The sequence below is a fragment of the Equus quagga genome, chromosome 8 (assembly GCF_021613505.1).
Source record: "Equus quagga isolate Etosha38 chromosome 8, UCLA_HA_Equagga_1.0, whole genome shotgun sequence".
Lineage (NCBI taxonomy): Eukaryota > Metazoa > Chordata > Mammalia > Perissodactyla > Equidae > Equus > Equus quagga.
The window spans coordinates 89,233,089-89,256,308 of NC_060274.1; the positions used below are offsets into that span (position 1 = coordinate 89,233,089).

Here is a 23,220-nt window from a genome sequence, read left to right on the forward strand (position 1 = left end):
AAACATGATCTGAATTAATTGACCTGCTGCGTAGTCCAAATTCCTGTATTATCGAAGCTGGAGCAGAAGTGGAGTGCACTCTGGAAGTTAGGAAAAGCACAACTCACCAGGGAGGCCTATCCAAGGAGCCATGTGGGTCGCTATGGGGGGGTTCCCACCTGTTCTCAGGGTGAGGCACCCGCCCTGGGCGGGACTGCTGGTGATGAGGCTGTGCTGGCTACTGGATCGGAGCTGCTGAGGAGAGAGCAGCACGTGGATTCTCCCTGTCGTCAGGCAGAGCTCTTCATTGAGGTGGGCTCCAGGAGGGCTCTGAGCCTCTGCTCAGCCAAGCTCCAGCCGGAAGCCTTGGGAGGCAGAGGAGGCGCTGAGCTGCAGCTGCTGCCCAGCTCTCAGGCGGGAGCTGGACTCTCTTCCTCTGCTGCAGGCACGGGGACAGCCAGGCTCAACTCCGCCTGAGCCATGCCAGCCAACCTCACAGAGGGCAGCCCCAATTCCAACGGGACCACGCAGACACTGGATTCCTCCCCAGTCCTTTGCACCGGCACAGTGACTTTCACTGAAGTGGTGGAAGGAGAGGAATGGGGCTCCTTCTACTACTCCTTCAGGGTAAGTTTCCTGCCTTCCACTCTGAACACTGATTTTAAATAATGAGACAAGTGAATTTAAGAGACTCAGTTAAAGAATTCTAGCCAATATATGTGGATGGGTGTAGTTTTTTCTCTTTACTGAAAAGAGTAAAAGAAAAATGATGAGCTAAAGCAACGAGTTTTTCATACTATGCAAGGACGTATATTATAGTTTATTATGAATACTGCTGGAGCTTTTCTGCTGCTGCTGAAAATGTGTGAATAATGAGTAGCGTTTATGAGTGGATGATTTTTTTATTTTCCCCCTTTCCTTAGGTGAAAGCACTTTTAATTAATCCTAGAGTAGTGCTTGAAATGTCTGTTTCTTGTGGGGGTTATTTCTGTGACTTTTTGCTAGGAATATCAGAGATGTGAAAAGCCCACATGCCCCAGGACAGTGCCTGGTGCAACGAGAGACACAGCACTGAATAAGGAAGGAAAGACCACGCTTTCTTTGTTGAGCCTTCCACTGAATATCAGTGAGAAATAGATTGTTTGGCTGTAGTTGGCGGTGCCACCGTTTACAACAAGTTGCCGCGTAGAACAAACGAGGAACTTGGAGTTTGGTGAGTTTCACCTTCAAAGTATCCAACGGCAACATTGAGGAAATGATCCTTATTAAGCTTATACTGTTCCATCTTCTGCAACAAGATCATAGTCAGGAACAAACCGGCATCTAGAAAACAACAGTTTCTTGCTTCTTGCATCAGCTGGGGCAACAGGTTATTTCACGCGCTGCCTGATGGTGCATTCAGTCATTGCAATAATTCCCAGGTCAGGATCAAACGGGTCTCTTATACCAATAGGGAAAATACTTCAAGAAAAATTCTAGCAGCTTTTTTTTTTTAATCCTCTGAGTGTTCTTGAAATTATTTGATTTTTACTCGCCAAGGTAGAAATACTGTAATATCCACCTCTCGACTGGAGCTTTGCTTCTTTGTGAACACTCGGAATAAAACTTTCAGCAGGGAGCTGTCCCGGGAGGCAGCCTAGCGCTGCTCAAGGACCAAGAGACAACGTAGCAAAGCAGAGCCCGGACAAGTTACTTAGGCTGGCTGCAGGGGACTCAGTCCCTTAGAGCCACCTCCTAATGCGTGCGCACGCACAGCCCAGCTGCCCAACTCCACGATAGAAAATAGAAACTGAAATTGGAGTTCGTTGCCGTTTACCGCTGACTGAATAATCCCCCTCTATGAAGTCAGCCTGCAGACCCAGAGATTCTGTCTCAGAGAAGCAGGCTTTGTGCACCCAGGAAGCACACGGCTCCTTTCAGTGACACTGCCTCCGTAGCCTCTTTGATATTTATAGAACAGGACAGCAAACAGAATGAAGACAGACTGGCCATTGCAAAAGGGATAATAATCAGCGATAAGGCAGTTGGTCTGAGACTCAGGTAATAATCATTCTCAGCTAAAATCTCATTTGCCATTTTTTGAATACAGCTCCTGAGGGGATGTTTTGAATATTTGGACAAACAAATCCTGGCTCACTCTCTAGTAATGTCTGCTCTCCGTCCTGGCAATATCAGCTCTAGGCACTAAAGAAATCACATCATTTTTATCTCGTCCCTAGTGATATGCTTGCTGTCAAACAACTGGGACCACTGGAGGAGGAAAGGAGCAGAAAGAGAGGAATTATGTCTGGCCAGGAGCTTAGAATGTTCCATTTCTTTTTTTGAGAGATGCAATCATTGACTACAACACAGTGATTTTTAGTTACACAGCAGTCAGCGGTGGTGTTTGTGGGACCCTAGCTTAAATGTCCTAGTGTGACTTTTTTTCATGGTCCCCTTTGAGCCCAAGCCATTTTGATGCACTGTTGATACAGAAATAGTTCTGGTGCAAAACTCGTGTTCACTGTGATCCTTTTACCCCACATTCTTCTCAAGAAGAAAGTCAGAGCTTTGCTTCTTGACCATCTCACAAATGTGTCCTTTTAATCTCCAATGACTTTACCAAAAGCAGTAAAAATATCATAAAAGTTAAAATGGTAACAGCAGTAAAAGTAGCAGAAATAATAACAACACAATAGCCGTACATCTCATTTGCTGTGGGTTTTCTTGGTGCCAGGAACCTTTCTAAAGGACTTCTGTGAAGTATTTCGTTTAATTATTGCAACCTATCATGTATCTTTCCATCTGGAATTGCCTTCCATCTTCATCTAAATTTCACCCATTCTTTAAGGCTCCCTTGGGTTGCTTCCTCCATCATGCCCCTTGACTCATCCCTCCTCTGAGTCCCAGTAGTGTCATGGAGTGTACCTCTCTCCTTGCCACTTAATCCAGCTCTGTCCTCAACTGCTATGTCAATATGTGTCAGGTAAATGTGTAACAGTCATTAAGTTCCTTGAGTGAAAGGAATACCTAACGTTTGTTTCATATTCTCTCCAGAAACCAGCACCATGCTAGGCATACTCAATAAATATTTACTGCATAAATGAAGTGCAGTGTTCTGTTTTCTGTCACCTGCCTATGTTTTATGCGGCTGGGCAACAGAAAGCTTGCTTTCTCAGTGACAGAGGTGGGGGTCTTGTTCACCATGGCTCCACCTGTCTGCCTCTGCCCTGCCTGGTTTCTACCAGCTGTAGAGATCCTTCTCTGCAGGCACATTCTGCTCATCCTTATCCCATTTCTAAGCCCACATGACCAAGGTAAGTTACAGATTCCAGTGAGTGGGGTATGGAATTAGTTTTGGCACCAAAGACTGGTAACAAGTACCTGGTGTAGCCCTAAGGAACCCGTTCCCACCATGTTACAACCTTACCTAGTCTCAGCTGTCTTGCTCAGTCTACATGCCTGGGCTTCTAACCTGGTTTCCTACCCAGCACTCTAGTTCTCCTTGGAACCCCAAAGCTTTCTTGGCGGGAGGCAAGACATCCCTGACTAGATCTTACTAGCCCTTTCTTTACGGGCTTAGAGCCTTTTCCTCCTTCTCACCTCTACTCCTAAATTCTTGCCCTTGCTTCCCACTGCTCTAACCTACTGTGCATCCTAAGGATGTCCTTGGATATCACCAGGAAGGTTGGAGGTGAGTGCACCACCCCTTCCTCCATCACGGGCTACATGTGACTAACCCTTTGTGGTCCTGGGTTCAAGATTCTCAGCTCATGCCCTGGTTTCCTACATGGTTTCCAATTTCTCAGACTTTCAAGGTCCATCCAGTTCACCTCCTCAAGTCCCGGCCCCCAGCACTATATGGGCTTCAAGAATCTACCAGAAGTTTTCAAGGAGGCTGGGACCTAGTTCATCAGCAAGCGGATAGGGGACCTGAATATAAACCTGTCCAAGTGGAAGACAAAGATGAAATTCTTCATAATAGCCCTTAATTTCGTGGGTGAATTCTCTAGCAATGTTTCCTAAATCTCTGATTCTTAATGATGAGAAAATTAATTCAAAGTAACTGGGAGGGAAATCTGTCTGAATTAGTAAATTGCCTAAATTATAAAATAATGCAAATGAACTCAGTTCTATTACTCTCAGGTGAGGGGAGAAACATGAACCAAGACTGCCAAATATTACCTAATGACGATCTTTTATTGAATCTCCTTCACTGGGTAGTTACAAATGATATGCAATTAGCCTAATTATTCTTTACAGGTAAATGGTTGCTTCTAAGTGCTTGGGGGTGATTGGACACAGTTGCTTCCCTTGGTTTGCACACACTCCTGCAAGCTGTCTTACTGTTAATTTTCTTGACACACCCATCCTCCATTAAGATAACAATAGCAAATTCCAGTTCAACTCATGTCCCAATTATCTCACATTGGGCTTTAGCAAGAGCTCAGTTTAAGAAGTTTAGGTATACCCTGCTTGTTTTCATTATATTTAGGTTGACAATTTGTTTCTAAGAACTCATCCTACTTACTAAGTACTATCATTTTCACCTCCAGTGACTGTCATTTCAACTCCTCTCTGCAAACTTGTCTGCTTCCTTGAACCCTCCTCTTGTCCTATAATACCCCTTTGGGACTTCTTGTCTCCTTTCCTGCCTTGGACCGCAGAACAAGATCAGTTATGCCCTTTCTGCAATCCAGGAGCCCTGGGTCTCTGACCTTCCAATGTATCTCCTGCAAGTCATAACAGGAGGTCCTGCATTTACATCATGCATTTTTTTGTCCTTTTCTAATTAGTTTTACTCAATGTGTTCATTTTGAGTTTCTACAGTTGAATTCTGCAGCTGTTCATAGGAAATTACTACTAGTTTTGCTCAGTGAAATCATTATTAAAGATCTGCTATTTACTGCCTGTTTCTACTGCCCAGACTTAGCACTCCACTTTCCAATCTCCTACCCTGGGGAAGCTCTACCATGTCCAATTTCACTCCACATCACTGAGAAAGGCACAAATGTCACTGGTTGGCTCCACAACGGCGTCATGCCATTCCCAAGCAATGTACTCTAGTGTGTGAAAAAGGAAAACTTCAACTAAATTTCTCTTTGCATTACTAATACATCTGATGGCAGGAAACACAATCCTAGTTCGTTCAGATAAACTCAGTCATTGCAGAGTTTTCAGCCAAAGAAGGGCTTTCCTATTTTCTGACTCAGGGAAGGCATCTAAGCTCTAGGGATGGTGCTTCTAGAGTGTGTTTACGTGTGTCTGGTGGGAGTGAGGGAGGGGAGCTGACCTAGGGAGGAATATGGGCAAGTAGACATCAGAAGAGTCCTGTTTTGCCTTCAGAAGTGGTCATCCTGGTTCCAGACCCTTGGCCAGATCCCCATCTGGCCCAAGGCAGGCCCTCACTGTTTTCTGCTGTAGGATCCCTGTGTCACATTTCCTTCAAGTACACAAGTGCTCACATCTCCCTCTCTCCCTCTCTCAATCCTGGCTAAATTTCTGTGTCCTTACTGGAATGAAAAGTTTGGGTGCTTCCCTCCCAACTCTGGGCTATAGAAAACACGTGGTGTTGTCTGTGGTCCTCTCTTTGCCCATGTGGCCATAAGAACTGTACAACTCCTCCTCATGACGGCTGGGAAAATCCCTAAGGGCTGCATTCCCTGGGTCTTATACAGTAAGTGGACCTCAGCACCCTTCTACTCCTGTGCTCCCAAACTGAGTGGGCGTTGTTTCTTCCTCTCTCTTGTTGTGCTAACCTTTGGAGGGGGCGATACAATGTTTTCTCATCTGTGTCTAAATTTCCTCCCATTCTGTACCACTGTTGTATCCTCTAACACTCCCGTCTTCTTTCTCTGTCATGGGGAAACTGACTCCACTGCTTTCTTCCAAACTTATTATTCCAAGCTCTCAGCTCTGAATACTCAAAAGACACATCCTCTTGCAAGGTAGAAAATAATTTCTCGTCGAGCTATTTATGAAATCCTCCACGAAGGTATTTTGAAAGCCGGACGCTGACTTGTTTCACTGTCTGTATTGATAGAATAAAAATTACACCCTGAGGGCAGTTGGAGTAAAGCTCTCTGACTGCCTGAGCTGGGGGAGATTTTGTCAAGGAACTAGGAAGGAACGCATCCATTAATGCTTCAAAATGTCATCCTGTCATCTTTGAAATAATTTCCTGTTGATGTAGTGGGTAAGAATGTTTCGATCCATGTACTCAAGTGGACAAGAAAATGTAACTTTACTTTTCTGTAACTGAACTTAGCTTCTCTCTAGACTTCTCAGTCCACCTGATTGCAGAAGAAGTAGCCTAGTCATCCTCAGGTAAACTGAGGCTCTGAAGCCTTCCCCATCATTTTAGGGACGGACCAGCTCTAAAGCCAGACTGCTGGTGTCAGGTCCCAGCGCCACCAGTATCTAGTCGTGTGACTTTAGGCAGTTCACTTCTGCCTGTGCCTTAGTTTCTTCATCTGACAAATGAGGCTGTAAGAAAAACAAAATTCAACTAAGTTTTATAGATCCTATTGGCTTTATTCAATGACTCATGAATCGGGCAGCATCCCATCTAGCAAAGAGAAAGGAGCTCTGAGAGACCTTGTAGGACAACAGGGGAGAGACAAGGAAGTTACTAGCAGAGTGGACTGTTTGTGGCGAGGTCACTTTCCTTTAGAGGATGGCAGGGATCTATCAGGCAGCATGCCTCACTAGTGTGGACCAGATAACTCCAGGTTGACTGGCTTGAGATTCCACTCCCGGGAGAGGTTGAAACTGTAATTAAGTTAGGTATTAAATCTTGGTTTGGTGATGTGAGCTTAACCCCTATTTTGGCCCTGTTGTCTCTCTTTTTCTTTAAACAATGCTAATCATTGAATGTGCTTCAGAGGGTTGCTGTAACGAGCTAAGTAACTGGATGCCTGTGAAGCCGTTAAGAATGGAGAGTGGCCTAGACTACAGTGTTCAATAAATGTTAATTATTATATCCCCAGGAATTGGTTGTTTCACTCATTTCAAAAGCTATTTACTGAGAGATGAGGAGCCCACAGTCTCTATATGGAAGAAGCTTCTAAAGATTCTGGGAGAGATCACTGTGGATGAAGCTCTTCAGGACAACTTTAACACGCGTTAGGTCCCTAAACAGTGGTGGTGAATTGAGCTGTTTCTTTCCATTAGACCATGAAAAATGTAGAACAAGATATCTAGAGAAGATTCCATTTCTTAGATCATCCTGACATGATGTCTAATTTTTATCTATGCAAGCTTAATGACCCATTACAAGAAGGGCTATTGACAGAGCTGGGAAATGATGTCCCATCCAGAGAAAGGAAGGATGGGCTTCTACTGTGGCAAAGAAGATTTTCTATACAACAAGATGGCAAAACCACTCAAGGTCAAGGTCACGAAGAAGTCATTAAGGAGTAATCAGGGTGTTTTTTTTTTCCCTCAGGCAATATTGATGGCTGCCTAAAATGCCTATACTTGTTAGCGCTTTACAATTAACAACATGATTTCACAGTATTTCATTTGATCTTCCATCAGCTCTAGGAGGGTTAAAATATGTGAACATTAAGTCTGAGAGAAGTTAAAGGTAGGAACTGCCTAAAAAATGAAATAAGAAAGAAAACTAGAAAAAAAGAAAGATTTTAGTCAGGATAGGTTAGGGTCTGCAACAATAAAACTAAACCCTGAATCTCAGTGGTTTAACACAGTGAAAGTATTTTTCTCTCCTGTCCCAGTTTTAGGCAGGTCAACTTGTAACTCTGCATTCTAGAACAAGTGGTTTCCAAGGGAGATGACAAACCTTCTCTTATCTACTTTGGCTTAAAATGACACATGACTTTGACTCTGATTCCATTGGCAAGAATTAATTAGCTGATGGGAGTGAGAAATGTAGCTTAACTGAATGCCCCCAGTGTGGGGAACACAGTGTACTGCTCTAAAGCTTGGTTTGATCTTCACCGTCTGCATGATAAAACCCAAAGTCTTCAGCCTCGCTGCCTGTCACAGTCTGACCTGACCGCGCTCCCTGCTCCTCTCCTCACATCCTGGACCACGCTGGGCTGAATGTCTCACCACATTCTAAGGAAATGAGGTTCTGTTTACCTTTGGCAGAAATGCCTTTCTCACACCTTTTCCTTCTGATGTCACACCTAAGCTTGATTGCCCCCTTTTCTGTGAAGGCTTCAGATTCGTGTAATAGTCCAGCACCATCGCACTCCTTGTGCTCTCAAAGCACATCAAATCTCTGTGCAACATGACTCATCTCTTGACATGTATGTCCACCTACACACACAAACACAGACACACACACACACAGACATGAACACGGACACACAGACACACAGAGACACAAATGTACACAGACATGTGCAGTGTGCACATGAACACAGACACATACATACACAGATACACACGTACACACACACACCCCAGATATCAGTCATTTAGGGGCACCTCTAGATTTCACTACCACTAGTATAGTGTCTGACATATAGCAGATAAATGGCCAATAAGTATTTTGTTGAATGAAACAGCACATCAAGAAACAAACTACATAACAAGTTTATTCCTAAGGTCTCAATAAATTCACGTGAACAGTTAGAGTGGAGTCTCTATTCTACAAGCCATTGGGTTTGAATTTTAAAAGTGCTATGATTTGGAGGAGTCCTGGTGCCACAGCAGGCCATATTGGTGGGGGGTGGTGTGGAGACAGAACTTTAGACTTGAAGCGAACACCACCAAGGTCTGTCTGTTGTCCTTCACAAGCTGCCAGCACTGGTTCCACACCTGGAGACCGTTGACCTCTGAGCTCGAGACAGCAGGCAGGTATTGGGAAAGGCACATGTTAACATTCGCATGCCTGTTCTCCATTTATGTGTTCTCCTGCCTGATTATAGAAGCTCAGCCACAGAGCTCCTCTGCAAGGTACAGTGGGCAGAGGGCAACATCTGTAGCCAATAGGAGCTGCTCCAATAGGGTGTATGGATCCAGCCTCATCTACTAGAATCTCAGTCAGTCACACATGATTCCTGTCTGCTGCCTCTGGACACTTCAAGCAGAAAATGTATCTGTCTTGTGAACAGTGAGACTACAGCTGCTTTCTTTGGGTAAGATCCTGTACTGGGTACAAGGGAGCCAAAGAGGATTTATCACTATCCTAAGGGGCTGGTAAACTAATGTTTTAATTCAACAAATATTACTAAAATGACTTCAGCCTTGTAAATTCTTAACACCTATAGATAAACATAAATATGTCTCACTCAATTTAATTTAAATTTTAAAATAAATTAAATATCATGTCTAAAAATAAATCAAAGTATAATAATGTAGAATACAATCTTTTAAACTATGTTCTTTCCCTCCCCATATGTTGTATACCCCTTCACCCTACCAAGTTGAGAATTGCAGATTGGCTTGACTGAGTGGTACCTTAGGCACTGGGGGTTCAGAGATGGACAAAACAGGTACTTGCCCTCAGGCAGCTCTGCCTAATTGAGAAAACAGACATATAGTCAATAATTATGATATAAGTATAAGAGAAGAGGATGTAGGCACTTAGATAAGGGAAGAAAAGGAGGGGGCTGGGCAGGGGCGGTATAAATAAATTGAAAAGAAGGATTTCTGCATAAAAAATCAAATGGAGCTGCATAGAACACAAGTAGATTGAAGCTCTGGATTTAGGTGGATGAGTTAGAGAGGCAAAAAGACCCAATGGACCATTAGACTTAACAATATGTATTTTTTTTCCTTATAGGCAAAAAGAAATCTTTGAAATTTTATTAGCAAAAATGTTGACAGTGAAATCTGTGACTTTAGAGAGATTAATCAGGCTGCAGAGTGTTGGACGGATTGGAGGGAAGGGTCACTGGGAACAGAGAGTCCGTTATGATGACCCAGTGAGAGGTATGGGTGCTCAGTCTGACAAGGATTGTCTGGGGGCTGAAAGGAAGAAGCAATGGGACGTCATGTCGGATCACATGCAGGTCCTTGGGCAATCAGAAAAGGTTGGCAGAGGCAGAGAAGAAAGACGATATGGGGGTTAAAATTGATAAGCTGATTCTAAAATATACATGGAAAGGCAAAGGAAGTTGAATAGCCACAATAATTCTGAAAAAGAATAAAGTTGGAGAACTCACACTAGCTGGTTTACAGACCTACTGTAAAGCTACATGTGGTTCTGAGGAAAAGATAGACATCCAGAAATGGAACAGAGTAGAGAGTGCAGAAATAGACCCACACATATATAGCCAATTAATTTTTGACAAAGGTAAAAAGGCAATCCAACGGAGAAAAGCACAAATGGTGCTGGAACAAAAGGATAACCGTATGTAAAAAGTGAACTCCTGCCAAAATCTTACACACTATAAAAATTACCCCCAAATGGATCATACCCCTAAGTATAAAACCTCAAACAAAACATCTAAAAGAAAATATAGGAGAAAAGCTCTGTGACCTTGGATTAGGCAAAGATTTCTCACATACGACATTAAAGGCATATCCATAAAGGAAAAATTTGATAAATTGGACTTCATTAAATTGAGTTTCTATAACTTGAAAGATGCTAGTAAGAGATTAAAAAGGCTAATTACATAGTAGAAGAAAATATCTATATTTTACATATTTAATAAGTAATTTTTATTTAGAACGTATCAAAAATTTTCAAAGCTCAATAAGCAGGAAAAAAAATCCCAATTAAAAAAATAACAAAAGTTTTGAACTGACATCTCTTATCAACAGAGTGATTAAGAATTGCCTTTCAGGAAATCTGCAAAGTTGTGAAGCCAGAGCATGCATGAAAGAAGAAATCAGGACCTGAAAGGACCTCAGGACCAATGATCCTCCTCACAGAACCCAAGGACGGGGACATGACTAGAACTTGAAAGTTGGACTCTTATCAGAAGCATAGGATCCCTCATTCAGGAAAATCCGGTGTTAAAATTCATTTCCCACCTCATCACAAGTGTTTGGAACCCCATCGTAAATGTCTAGAACGCCATTGTAAATGTTTAAAACCTTAACATAAATGCTTGAAGCCCACCAATCAAGAACTGTCTCGCTAGCGTTTCTGGGTGCCAGCCTGTTCTCCTTAACCTCTTAAATTTCCCCCAAATCCTGAATTGGGGAGACAGATCTGAGGGCACACGCCCCCCCCCCCCCCCCCCCCCGTCTCCCTGCAGGTGGATCTCGAAGAATAAAGCACATTTCTCCCCCAAAGGCTGATGCCATAATTAATTGGCTTGTTTACGAGCATTGGGCAGAGAACCCCTATTTTGTTCAGTGAAAGGACCACAGACAGTCAAATAGGCATTCCATTTATTCCACATTTTGGGCAGTTCAGGGCTAGCTCTGCTCCTATTTCTCTTCCTATTATTATCTAGATTAGAAACAGATTGAATAGACTTTTATGAACATTGATTCAGACTGGACTGTATTTTTCTGAGTAACCAACAAGTATCTCACTCTTCCCAAAGAAAAAGGCCTTAAATTTTTCAGAATGATTCTTTACTTTCCAGATAATGACAACGCTATTCATGTGTAATTTTATGGAAAAAATACTAAAAGCACTTTAAAAACATTAGCTCAAAAACTACCCAAAACATCAGCTCATTTTTTTGAGACTGCTCAATAGGAGGACTTTTTATTCTCCCCTCATAGCGTATAGAATCACATCCTTTTCTGACGTGGACTCTGGACCCTGAAGCCAGTTCTATATCATGCCACCCTGACCACATCACAGGGCTCTCTGGCCCCAGGCAGCTCTGCTGAGGGAGCAGAACTGAGATGGCTTCTCTGCAGGATGGTGAAGTCGGGGAGGATACAACTGTTACCTTTTGGGGAGAGAAGGAGGCAGGTAGTGGTGGAGGAGTTATACTCGCTAATTACCTGTGAGGACCACCCCCCACACCCAGCCCCAGAGGAGTGGACGGTGAAGGAGGACTGATGCCCTTGCCCTTAAAGACCAGCCTCTTAGACTCTCCACCTACCCAGTCACTTCATCCTCCCACGCTCTCCAGCCACCCAGAACATTCCCCTATTGCCAAAGTTAAATAAAGCAGAAACTTCCTGGGACTCCCCCTTTTTGAGTTCCATTTTTGGAAGGAAAGAGACTTCTGCAGATAACAGTAGGTAATTGGAGAGGAATAAGAAGCAAGCAGAACCTTGACAGGATTCACAAGAACCCAGATTAAGCTTTCCTGGCCTCTCACAAGCCACTCCTTTCCCTTCCCAGCCTCCTCTGTCTGCTCTCCTCCCTATCAGGGCATTCAACATGGACTTTGCACTCTCTGCTTTAAAAAATTTTTTTCTCCCACCTCTTTTCCCTAGTTCTCCTTTCATCTCAAAATTCTTTTCCTCAAGGAGCAGTGTTGCAAGTCTTAACATAAAAGCAGTTCTGAGTAAATGAATTCCTTCCCTCAGGTGTCTCTCCCCGCAGCTCCCTTAACCATCTATGGCTATTTGCATTTTAAAGAGGACTTTGCTTAATGTAAATAAACCCCTACTCTCCTGAGCTCCTGGGGCCTGAGACTGCAAGGAAGGTCATCCTGGGTCTAGAGGATTGTTGGAGTATCTTGAAGAAGCAACAGCAACAGGGAAGAAGGTGCCCTTTCCTTCTTCTTCCCTCTCCTCAAGTCTCTTTGTGTTGCTCCTCTGCCGGGCTGGAGCCATGACTCACCCAGGCCTGCTGTATTCCAGGCTCTGCATGGGACCAGAGAGCTCTCACAGCACTCAGAATTCCACTCGCATATTGAACAGAAGTCAAGGACCATTATTCACAACTCATAATTTAATAAAAAAAGGAAAGGGAATATTGTTAGTGCCCAAATGCAAGTTTCCTTTCTTTCATCTAGTATTGTGGACTATTGCCCTTGGCATCACATAGCAATCTATGCAAATAGAAAATATTCTTTTGATTAAGAATAAATTTGATTCCCTTTCCAATCCATTTAGTTCCTTTTGAGGGTCTTTTTTTTTTTTTTTTTTTTTTTTTTGCCTAGGTTGGGATAAATTCAAAAGGTATGCAAGAATACAGAAACTATTAGCCAAAAATAAAACTTAGAATAATTTATTGAATGCTATTTCTGCCAAGCACTTAGTCTTTTCCATTGATTGTTTTATTTATTCCTTCATTATGCAGGTTAAGCTAGATTATGCTGTGGCAACAAAAAAGCAGATATCATCAGAGAGTTAAAACCATGATGTTTATATCCTGCTGTTGCCACATGCTCATTATTGGTTAACAAGGGGCCTCTGTTTATTGTAGTCACTCAGGGACCCAGGCTGATGGAAACTCTATCTCAACACAGGCTTCCATAATATAAGACTCAGAAGACAGACAGACAAACAGAATAGTGAACCCCGCACTGACTTTTATAGCTGCTGCCCAGAAATGACACATATCACTTCTGCTCACAATTCACTGGCCAAAGTAGGCTCGTGGTCAGATCTGGTCTCAATGGAACAGAGAAATATAATCTTCCCTCTGAGAAAGGCAGGGGATATTGGCAATCCTAACAGTAACTCCTCTAACTCTAAAACAGGCATTATTATGCTGATTTACAGAGCAGCAAAGTGAGGCTCAGAGAAGATAAATTCACACAGTAGTTAATAGTCCAAAGATTAGAACCCAGATCTGGTACCAAAGCACATGATGTTTCCATCCTATCAGAACTTCCCAAAGGATATTCCACAGAACTCTAATTAAGAGAGTTGCTGAGCAGATAAAAGGGGACTATGGCCAAAAAGGTTTGGGAAACAGCACACATTATATATCGTCATATGCTTAGAGGATGTATTAGCCTATTTAAGTCTCTGAGAAGTCTTACAGAAAAGAAACCTGTTTAGTTCTGCCTAACCTGCGTTTCCCAAATTTGTTTGACTGCAGACATTACTTCGGTACCTCTAATGATGCTCCATGGAGAATGGTCCCTGAAAGCTCAGAAAACGCTCTGCCATGTCATGTTCTCTCCCTGAGGAACCTGCAGAATAACCTAACAGAACCACATCTTTAGGCAGATGAAGCCCAGAGAGATAGTGATCTTCCTAAGGTCGCACAGCCAGTAAATAGCAGAGTCAGGACAAGAACAGTGGTCTCTAGGTTTCTGAGTCAGATCTCCTGGGCAGCTTGTTGGGAGGATCATGAAAATATGAGGGTACTTTAGAAACTAGAAAACACTAGTCAAAGTAAGATAGCATTAATTCTCAATGCTAAGCATGAGTGAAATATATAAAATATTTGAATAAATGAAAAAACATGTGGTGCTCCAGGACAGGAAGATTTAATTTTGTGAAGATATTGATGAGGATTATTTTGGACTGGTTACTTTTGAAAGCTGCAGGCAGGAAGGAAACTCTGAAGGGTGGAATTTGCTTGCCCTTTGATGAGAGACATTTGCATTCGTGAAGGAAGTTTCCATCTGTAGGGGTGTCTTCCTCTCTGTACCAGGAGCAAGGGGGGATGACCTTATCTCTAGAAACTCTTAATGGGGAAGGCAAGGACTTAAGTCTGCATAATAATCTTGCTCGTGTTTACTGTGCTTGTCTGGTAACCTCATGTAACTGACTCCCCCCCCCCCCCACCCCCCACCACCACCAACATCCTCCTTTGTCTTTAGCTGAAGATGGTATTTAAGGTGGTGGCTTCAGCCATTTACTTAATCCAATGTGATTCTTATCTAAAGTTGTAGGACTACCCAATAACCAGACCCCACCTGCAGTGATACCATTTTAATGACTTTTTTTTTTACATATTCTTTCCTTTGTCTTGTAAAGAGATAACTCACATACCTATGCCTTAAATTTAGCCCTACCCTCAACCCATGTTTGCAGCTCTCACTCCCCATGGGTCCTGTCCCCATGCTTGCAGCTCTTATTCCCCATGGGTCCTGTCCCCATGCCTGCAGCTCTTACTGCCCATGGGTCCTGTCCCCATGCCTGCAGCTCTTACTGCCCATGGGTTCTGTCCCCATGCTATTTCATACTATTCTCTGAATAAAAGAGCACTAATGCCAGACCTTGAGAGTCCAAGAAATCTTTCTTTCAACTCCTTGGCTCACCAAGCCTGCATCAGATATCAATTCTTCCCAAGTTATCTTATAATGTTTAAAACAATTTTAGTCAAAATTTCAATGTGACTGTATTAATTTGACAAAATCATTCAAAAAGTCATTGAAAAAAAAAACAGGCGAGAAAAGCTAAGAGATTTAAATATAAAGGCTAATGAGGAAGAGGGATTTTTTTTCCCTATTGGTTATTAATAAAGATAAATCTGCATTAAGCAAAACATTTTATAATTAGTACAATAATTAACAGACCAATAATAACAAATAGTTAGCCCTGAAAATAAAATCCTAGTACATATATGAACTTAATACTACAAAGAAGCTATAAAAATTTGTAAGAAAGGATGATTGTTTTGGCAATGATGGGGTGCAGGGCAGGCCTCCCCAAGATGCGCCACTAGGGTATGCAGATTATTTCAAGCTGAAGACAATAAAGGCTCAGACTCAGCAAGAACATTCGACCTTTCCCCCCAACTGCCTAAAACAAATTTAAAATAAAGGCCTGTCTCCAGGACAGGCCATCACCATAGATAACTTTGGGTTCAGTAAACTGGGAGGATCCTTGCTAAGCCCACTCTTATCAAAGTTCTATTTACCAAACACTTGCTTTTCCATTTCCATGTGGGTTGCCTTCTTTCCCTTTGAAGCCCCAAATCACTACCCCAAATGTCCTCCTACTCTGTAGCTGAAGATACGTTAAACAGGTAGCCTCAACCAGTTGGCTGAGTTGCTCAGTCTGCCTGAGCCTCTTCCATGTATACTTGTTATAAAGCTTTGTTTCATTTTCTCCTGTTATTCTGTCTCATGTCAATTTAATTCATTCTCCGGCCAGAACAACCCAGCGCAGGTAGAGGAAATGTCTTCCTCCCCTGTGGCAACAAAAAGGGTGGATGTATGATGATTCTTATCCCATGTAAAGATATAAGACCAATTTCAGTTGGATTTGGAACTCAGTTTTTTAAAAATAACTAGAAAAAAAGTATAATTATCAGACTGATTTTGGGATGAGCAAGGACTTTCTGAGCCTAAAAATAAAAATTTAAAGGGAAACAACTGAGAAAATTATTTGCAATAAAAATAAATATGTATAATATTATAGTCAATAATATATATAATAATTATGTGACAAGTATAACGTGATTAAAGTCCTTAATACATAAAGACCAGAGCCTTTAGAAGAAAAGAAGATATTTCTAATAGGGAAGATGAGCAAAGAAAATAAAAAGAATTTTAGATACAGTGTAGAGTTAAAAGAACATATAAAAATATTTTCTAGTGGTCTGAACAATACAAACAACAATAAAATATAATATGAGATATCAGATTGGGTAATATTAAAGAAAAATGTTACATAAAGCATGTGACAGTTCTATAAAACTGTTGGTGGGGAAGTAAATCAGGACAACAAACCCAACTTTTCCTGAGAGAATTTTGGTAATATACAGCAAGCCTAAACAATGTATTTGCACTTTGACTTAGTAATTCTGCTTGCAGGATTGAACCATAAGAATTCTAAAGAAAGGGTCAAAGAAACTTCAGACACAATCTTAGATTTAAGCTGTTTTATTCAGTACGTATCTGAGAATAGAAGAGTAAAATTGTTACATAACCATAGGATGGAGTATTAAGGAATATTATCAACCTAAAACAACCACTGCTCTGTGTTCAATATCAAAGGTTCTTCTAAAGCACAATAAAATGTAAATATAGTATGTAATGTAAATATAGTCCAAGTTTTATAAGCTAAATAGATATTCAAGCAGAAAATATGGAAAAGAATATAACAAAATGGGAAAGTGAGAAATTCTCTTTGGATGGTAAGTTTTTATCTTTGTACTTTTTTTTTATCTTACTAAATTTTTGATGGTGAGCACATATTACTTTTATTATCAGAAACATGTAATGATAATCATGTAAAATGCACCATGCAGCCTCTCAAATAGATTTTGCACATTGTATTTCCATGAGAACAAATGAAAGGATCAATTTCCTCTGCAGTGAAACCTTAAAGGAGGCTCTGAAAGTGTGCCAATGGAGGGAGAGCAGGGTCCAGACAAGTACTGGCCCCTGAGGATCACATGCGGAAGGGTCTGGGAGCTGCCAATGTCTCTGTAGTAATGAACTATGTGGGTGGGAGAGGGATGTGATCTTTACATAATTAAGGTTACACATTTCCAGAGCCACAGCAGAATTCAGGAATTTGCTGGGGGCAATGCGATGATTCTCCCATTTCATTTCTTTTCCCCCTCTCTTGTATAGCTCCCCATATAACTGTTTTCCCACTCCAACCCCCAGTTGAGATTGATAGTGATTTCTGGTTAGGCATGCAACCTGTGAAAATCCATTTTTCCAATCTTGCATCATTTTTCTGTTTTCATTGGGATGGGCTGAACCACAAAGTGTGCTTGGACATCATGTCAAACAGAGAACAGTAGGAAGGTGGATTAGACAGAGGTAAGCTTCAGGCTAGAGGACCAACCTGGCCTGGTGATCTGGCCCCTGCTAGGGAACCAGGGCTTCTGAGCATAGATCCAAAGTGCTGTGGCCAACTCCATCAAAGTCCAAGAAGCTCAGGTGGGAGTGATGCTTGGAGGCAGGCAGGTGGCTGCATCTGTAGACCTCAGATAGGCTCCCATGGAGTGACTGATGAGAAGTGGAGGGACTCGCACCTGACCCTGGACAGGGGTGGCTTGCAAGACTCAGATAGCATATAAGGGACCAGAACATGCAGGCAAGGAAATGAAGGGACAAATGGAAACCAAGGCAGATGACCAGCTGTATGAATTGGGTGCACACTAACTCATTAGCATTTTAAACTCTGCTGACCAACCACCCAACTTAGATGCACAGAAAATGAAGCCCCCAAGAGAAGCAATTTAGGACATCTCCCTGGAATCCTTGTACTGAGCCCCTCTCATGTTCTTATCTACCAGATGATCAGCTCCATACCCTGGCCTCCCATCTGCTTCTGCTCTTCCATTTGCTAGCTCTCCCAGGTTTCTTTTAGCTCTTGATTCTGAGCGTCCTAGACAGACTGGAAACTACAGACTGAAGGATCAGTGTCTGAGTTGAGATGGGCTCTCAGGGGCAATGTTCCTCAGACGCTTTCCCATTTATTAGTGCCTCCAAAACAGAAAAAAATTCCCAGAGGCGTATATTTTTTAATTATGTGGATCATCAGGAAGAATAGTTCCTTGATATTTTTATTACATAGTGATTACTTTGGTTTCTACTACACTGTAGAGATTTGGACCTAATTTATCCAAATGTTAGTTTTCTATATTTCAGTGGTCCAAAGCTCAAATAGCAATTTTAGTGTTAATCTCCATTCTTGGTACATAGTAGATGCCTCTTTTGCTTGTTCAACAAATATTAATTACTACCTGCACTTGGAGCCCGGTGGGTTTTCAGATGATTTCTAACATCTGTGTTCTGGCATGTTATGGGAATTCAGATGGAATCCCAAAATTTAATCGCCTCAAATCTTCCAATACACCCTATTTGTGATTAATCTGGAGATCCTCATGTGACCCAAGAATGGGTCACAAGAAGGGACTCACGTTAAAATGAATGTGGGACTCCGACATTTCTGTTTCTGGTGAAATCTGAGAATTTACTAGTAACCAGAAAGCTAAATCAGACAGTCATGCAAATACAGTCCCATGCACCAAACTTTGATTGGAATGAGAAAAACTAGGCAGTGGGAAATTAACATTGTTAATTAGATACTAAACATGACCTGCAGCAATAATGATAAAATACTCCAGACCAATAGCTAACCCTTTCTGGTCAGAGTAGAAAGAGCCAATGCAGTTGTTCAATATGTCCTGGAGGCTAAGAAATAATCATTAGGCAGTGAATCACTTTCCTGTTCAGCTCCAGTTTGAAGGAACTAAATTTATATTCTGTCCCCTGTGATAACGGTGTTGAGGGGTAAGGCAAAGGCAGTTCAGGCCATGGAGACAATTAGAGATGATTCCAGATGGAGAAGAGTCTTCTCTTTTGATACCAGATTCTTCTAACTCAAGACAAAGACCCAGGGTGGTCCTTGCCCCATTTTTTAAATAGTTGCTTTTCAGGACAAAGGATCACTTTCTCATTAGAAGCCCTTCTCTGCTCTGTGACAACACCTAATGTTCGCGGATGGCCCCTCTCTGTCCTCTTTAACCTGAAAGTTTTCGCCCCTCACTTAGACTGTTGCCAGGCATGCTACTTCTTTGCTTGGCTACTTCTACTCATTTTTTCAGACTCAACTCACATATTAATTTCTCCAAGTTCCATGTTTTGACAGGCATGACCAGCCCCTCCTCAAGTTCTACAACACGTCCCTTACTTGGGATTCTACAACATCTCTATTATGGTAGCTCACATTGAAAATTACTGTTTGTATATGTGCCTCCACCATCAGACTCTGAGCTCCTTGACTTAGCCTGCCTTCTCTCCCCAAAGCATATTGAACTTTGCTACTAGATTCTCAATAAATATTTGTTGAACTTGATTATACAGAATGCAACCCAGCATAATCATGTTCACAGCAACATGATTTGAAGGACAGTTTCCCACTTCAGGACTGAGTATCATTTCTACACCAATATATCTGTTCCAAGGCTCTCCCCTTGGGGTAAATGCCTTCCCCTCTGATATACTACACGGGAATTCACAGAATAACTCTTAGCCCACAACTATTTGGGACCATCTTGGGCCACAGCCCTGCTGTCAATCTCAGCAGACCAGGCTGCTACACCACCTCCTAATCCTTTCACATCTCTGTTCTTCATGCGGGAGGCCCACCAGCCCTTAGTCGGAGGGTGCAATCTACATCCATGCTCTGGACCCCTGTTAAAGCGAAGTGAAAAGCCTTACAAAAATACGAAACTGGAATTAACATCCACACTTAGATATAGCTTTATGGAATTTTCCTATTTTTTAATAAGAGTAATTAATTTGAAAATCTACTTACATATTTTTCATAATTGAGTATTAGAAACGAAGGCTACCCTCAGTAATCAAAGATAGAGTTCCCATAGTTCCAAGTAAAACAGTTAGAAAAGGCGAGTGCAGATAGAGAGTTGTGATGACAATAATTCACTTGCATTTGCGAGGGTGTCTCCCAGCTGAGTTCCTGGGAGGGTGGTGAAAGTGCAGATTTTCCAAAGGGGCATCATCGGGAGGTGATGGCTATGGGGAAGAAGCCCAGGTGGGCACTCCTGAGCAAGCCCAGTCCTACCTGCACGCCTCCTGGTTGGCCGTCACTGGTTGTCAACCCCCTGGCAGTGCTTCTGAAGCAGCAGGGAGGGCAAGACACAGGGAGAAGTTGGGACAAACTCCTGAATGAGAGGTTCCCAACTTTTAAGAAATGGCTCCTGTCCAGGGGTTTCCAGAGCCTCCTAATGTATCTCATTCCCACAGTCTAATTAAGCAGCTCCAGCAATCCAAAGCTTTGCAGTCTGTTCCTCCCGGTCTCACTTGAAATTGTGCACTCCCTGGTTACAGAGTGACTCATCCTCGATGGAATTAGACATTTTCAGATATCAGCTTTTGATATTGCCAACCCACCTAAGCAAACTAATGAGGCCTGGAGCAGCCTCAGAGCCCAGGTGCCGTGAATGATGGGTGGCATACGGGTCTCAGTGACAGGACAGCACAGCTTCTTTTCCTGCTCGCTGAGAACTGAGGCTGAATCATAACCTTTCTGAGACTTCATTTCCTCTCTTGGCATGTAAGATATTTTTGCTCCTTCCAGTGTTTGCGATATTCATCTGCAACATCGCAGAAATAACAATAACCATAAAATGAACAATGAAAATGTAAGGAGTACAGAAAGTTCTGTGATGCAGCCGCATCTTGTGTGATGTTCTTGACTACTGTTGTGTGGAAGCCACACATGGCTCCAGTGTCCACCTATTCAAACACATATTGAGCATTGACCTTACTCTCAGTCCTGGACAACACAGTTTGACACCAACCCAGCTCCGGACACCCAGGTTCAGACAAGTTTTGGGTCAGAAGGAAAATGAAGATGTTTCCTACTTGAAAATCGAACGTAAATGAGGCAAGTTCACCACCAACTGGTCCCAGATTGGAGCAGAAAACTGCTACAGTAAGCAAGGCATGGACTTTTCAGTCAAGCAAAATGGTGTTCGAATCTCAGCTGCATCACTTATGAGCCAGGTAGCCCAGGTTAGAAGTTCTCTGAGTCCCATTTCCCTACCTGTAAGATTGAAGACAGTGACAGCTCATCAGTCAGGCTGTGATGATTAAGTGAGCAGTATGTAAAGCTTCTCAAATGGTGAGTGGCACGTGAAGATCAACCAATAACAAACATTTATTAACACCTACTATACATTACAAACTCAGTCAGTCAGGTGCTAGGCAACACATTCAAACAATATTAATTCCCATTCACCCTATGATTGTTAAAGGTACTTCAGACTGTTTTTTTTTTCCAGATTCCAGTACTCCACTGGAAAAGAAGATTATTATTCCTTGAATTTGGATAAATCATGTCTTCCTCTCCAGACAAATCTGACATGTCTAATTTCAGCTAGAGTACCCAAGTAAATGTCATGCATTTCCTGATGTAATTCCCATTTCAGGTAACCTTTTCTGTGATACTTATAAGTACCCTTGCACTTGTCATCCGACAACTATTTCTTAAGCACTTTCTGTGGGGATGACAGAATGCCAGCCTGGAATGGAGACCCAGACCTAATGCCTGCCTTCATGGGCATCCATTTGTCTCTAGAGGCATATCCCATGGTGCTCTTGGGATATTATGGGATATCCCAGGATATCCCACAGATATCAGCCCTGTGACATCACCAGCATCTTCAAGGGAATCCAGCAATTCATCCCTCGAAATCCCAGGTTGTAATTTTCTGATCTGCAGAGGGCTGATGTCACCGCTTGGTCTCATAAACTTGAGGTTGAAAACCAATTAGTTGTGAGCCCACAACCATGTAACTGAGTTGAAAGCACTGTAGTCTTTAGCCATTTAAAAATTCCAAATTCGCCTATTACTTCTACTCAGTGCAAACTTCTGTCTGGAATTTTTCCTCAGACGACCACTAGGGGGCATTTAATCCCCAACTATACTCGGCAATAATTCTGAGAATGGTGTTGGGACACCATCAGTCCCTTGGCGGGTACCAGGGTGCAGAGGTGGAGTGCCTGTTAGGCTCAGGTGAAATTCCAATAGACTGGAACTGAAAATATGACAAAAAGCATGAATTCAAGCATCATGTTGAAATGGTAGTGAGTTATTTATAAATCACTCCTCAAATCCATATGTAGTCAATGAAACTAAGGAAAGAGATAAACCAATTTTTATTGTGTGTATACTATGCATCAAGCACTGAGCTAGAAATCTCCATTTTCATTATCATATCTATTCATCACAAGTATCCTGGGGCAGATTCTATTTTTATCTTCATTTTATCAATGAGAAAACAGGCTCAGAGAGGTTATCACTTATTGATGTATCACACATCTAGAAAGTAGCAAAGAATCTGACTCCACATCAGCTTGATTTTAAAGCCCACCCACTTTTCTACCAAATCGCTCACCTGATTGTGATGCTCAAATGCCTTTGAACTTGTTTCCTCAATTCCCATTGTCATAATTTTCCAAATCCTCATATTACCTTGGGATTTGTGTGTATGTGCATGTGAATGCATGGGTAAGAATGCTATGAATAAATGATCTTACAACTAAGTGTTTTCATACTTAATGATCCTTGTACTACTTGGTGAAACAGGATTTAAATTTGGCTGAGTATAATTTATACACTACATTTTTTTCTTTTTTTTTTTTTAACTTGAGGAAGATTTGCCCTGAACTAACATCTGTGCCAATCTTACTCTATTTTGTATGTGGGTTGCCACCACAGCGTGGCCACTGATGGTGGTGTAGGTTGGCCCCCAGGAACCAGGCCTAGGCAGCCAAAGCAGAGCACAATGAACTTAACCACTAGGCCATGGGGCCGGCCCCTACACTCTACATGTTTTATCTTCCCTTGTGATGCCAAGACGTTACACTGTAGACAATTAATTGATGCTGAATGAATTAACAAACAAATAAACAAACATGGCTCTTAGGAAGACTCCAGAATGCAACAGTGGGGGATTTCCTCCATCTGGAAATTTCCTGAAGCTTGTGAGATAAGGTTAGATTGTCTTCAAATAGAAAACCCCCAAGCAGGATG

At 42.1% G+C, this 23,220-nt stretch overlaps 1 protein-coding gene across 1 annotated transcript in view; it reads left to right on the top strand.

The window, feature by feature from the left end:
* The first annotated feature begins 459 nt into the window (after positions 1–459).
* Positions 460–23,220, top strand: part of NPSR1 (neuropeptide S receptor 1) — a 149,532-nt gene continuing 126,771 nt past the window's right edge. Inside the window, exon 1 of the mRNA XM_046670608.1 lies at positions 460–606. Within this exon, the coding sequence (XP_046526564.1) occupies positions 460–606 (147 nt within the window). The remainder of the gene's footprint in view (positions 607–23,220) is intronic.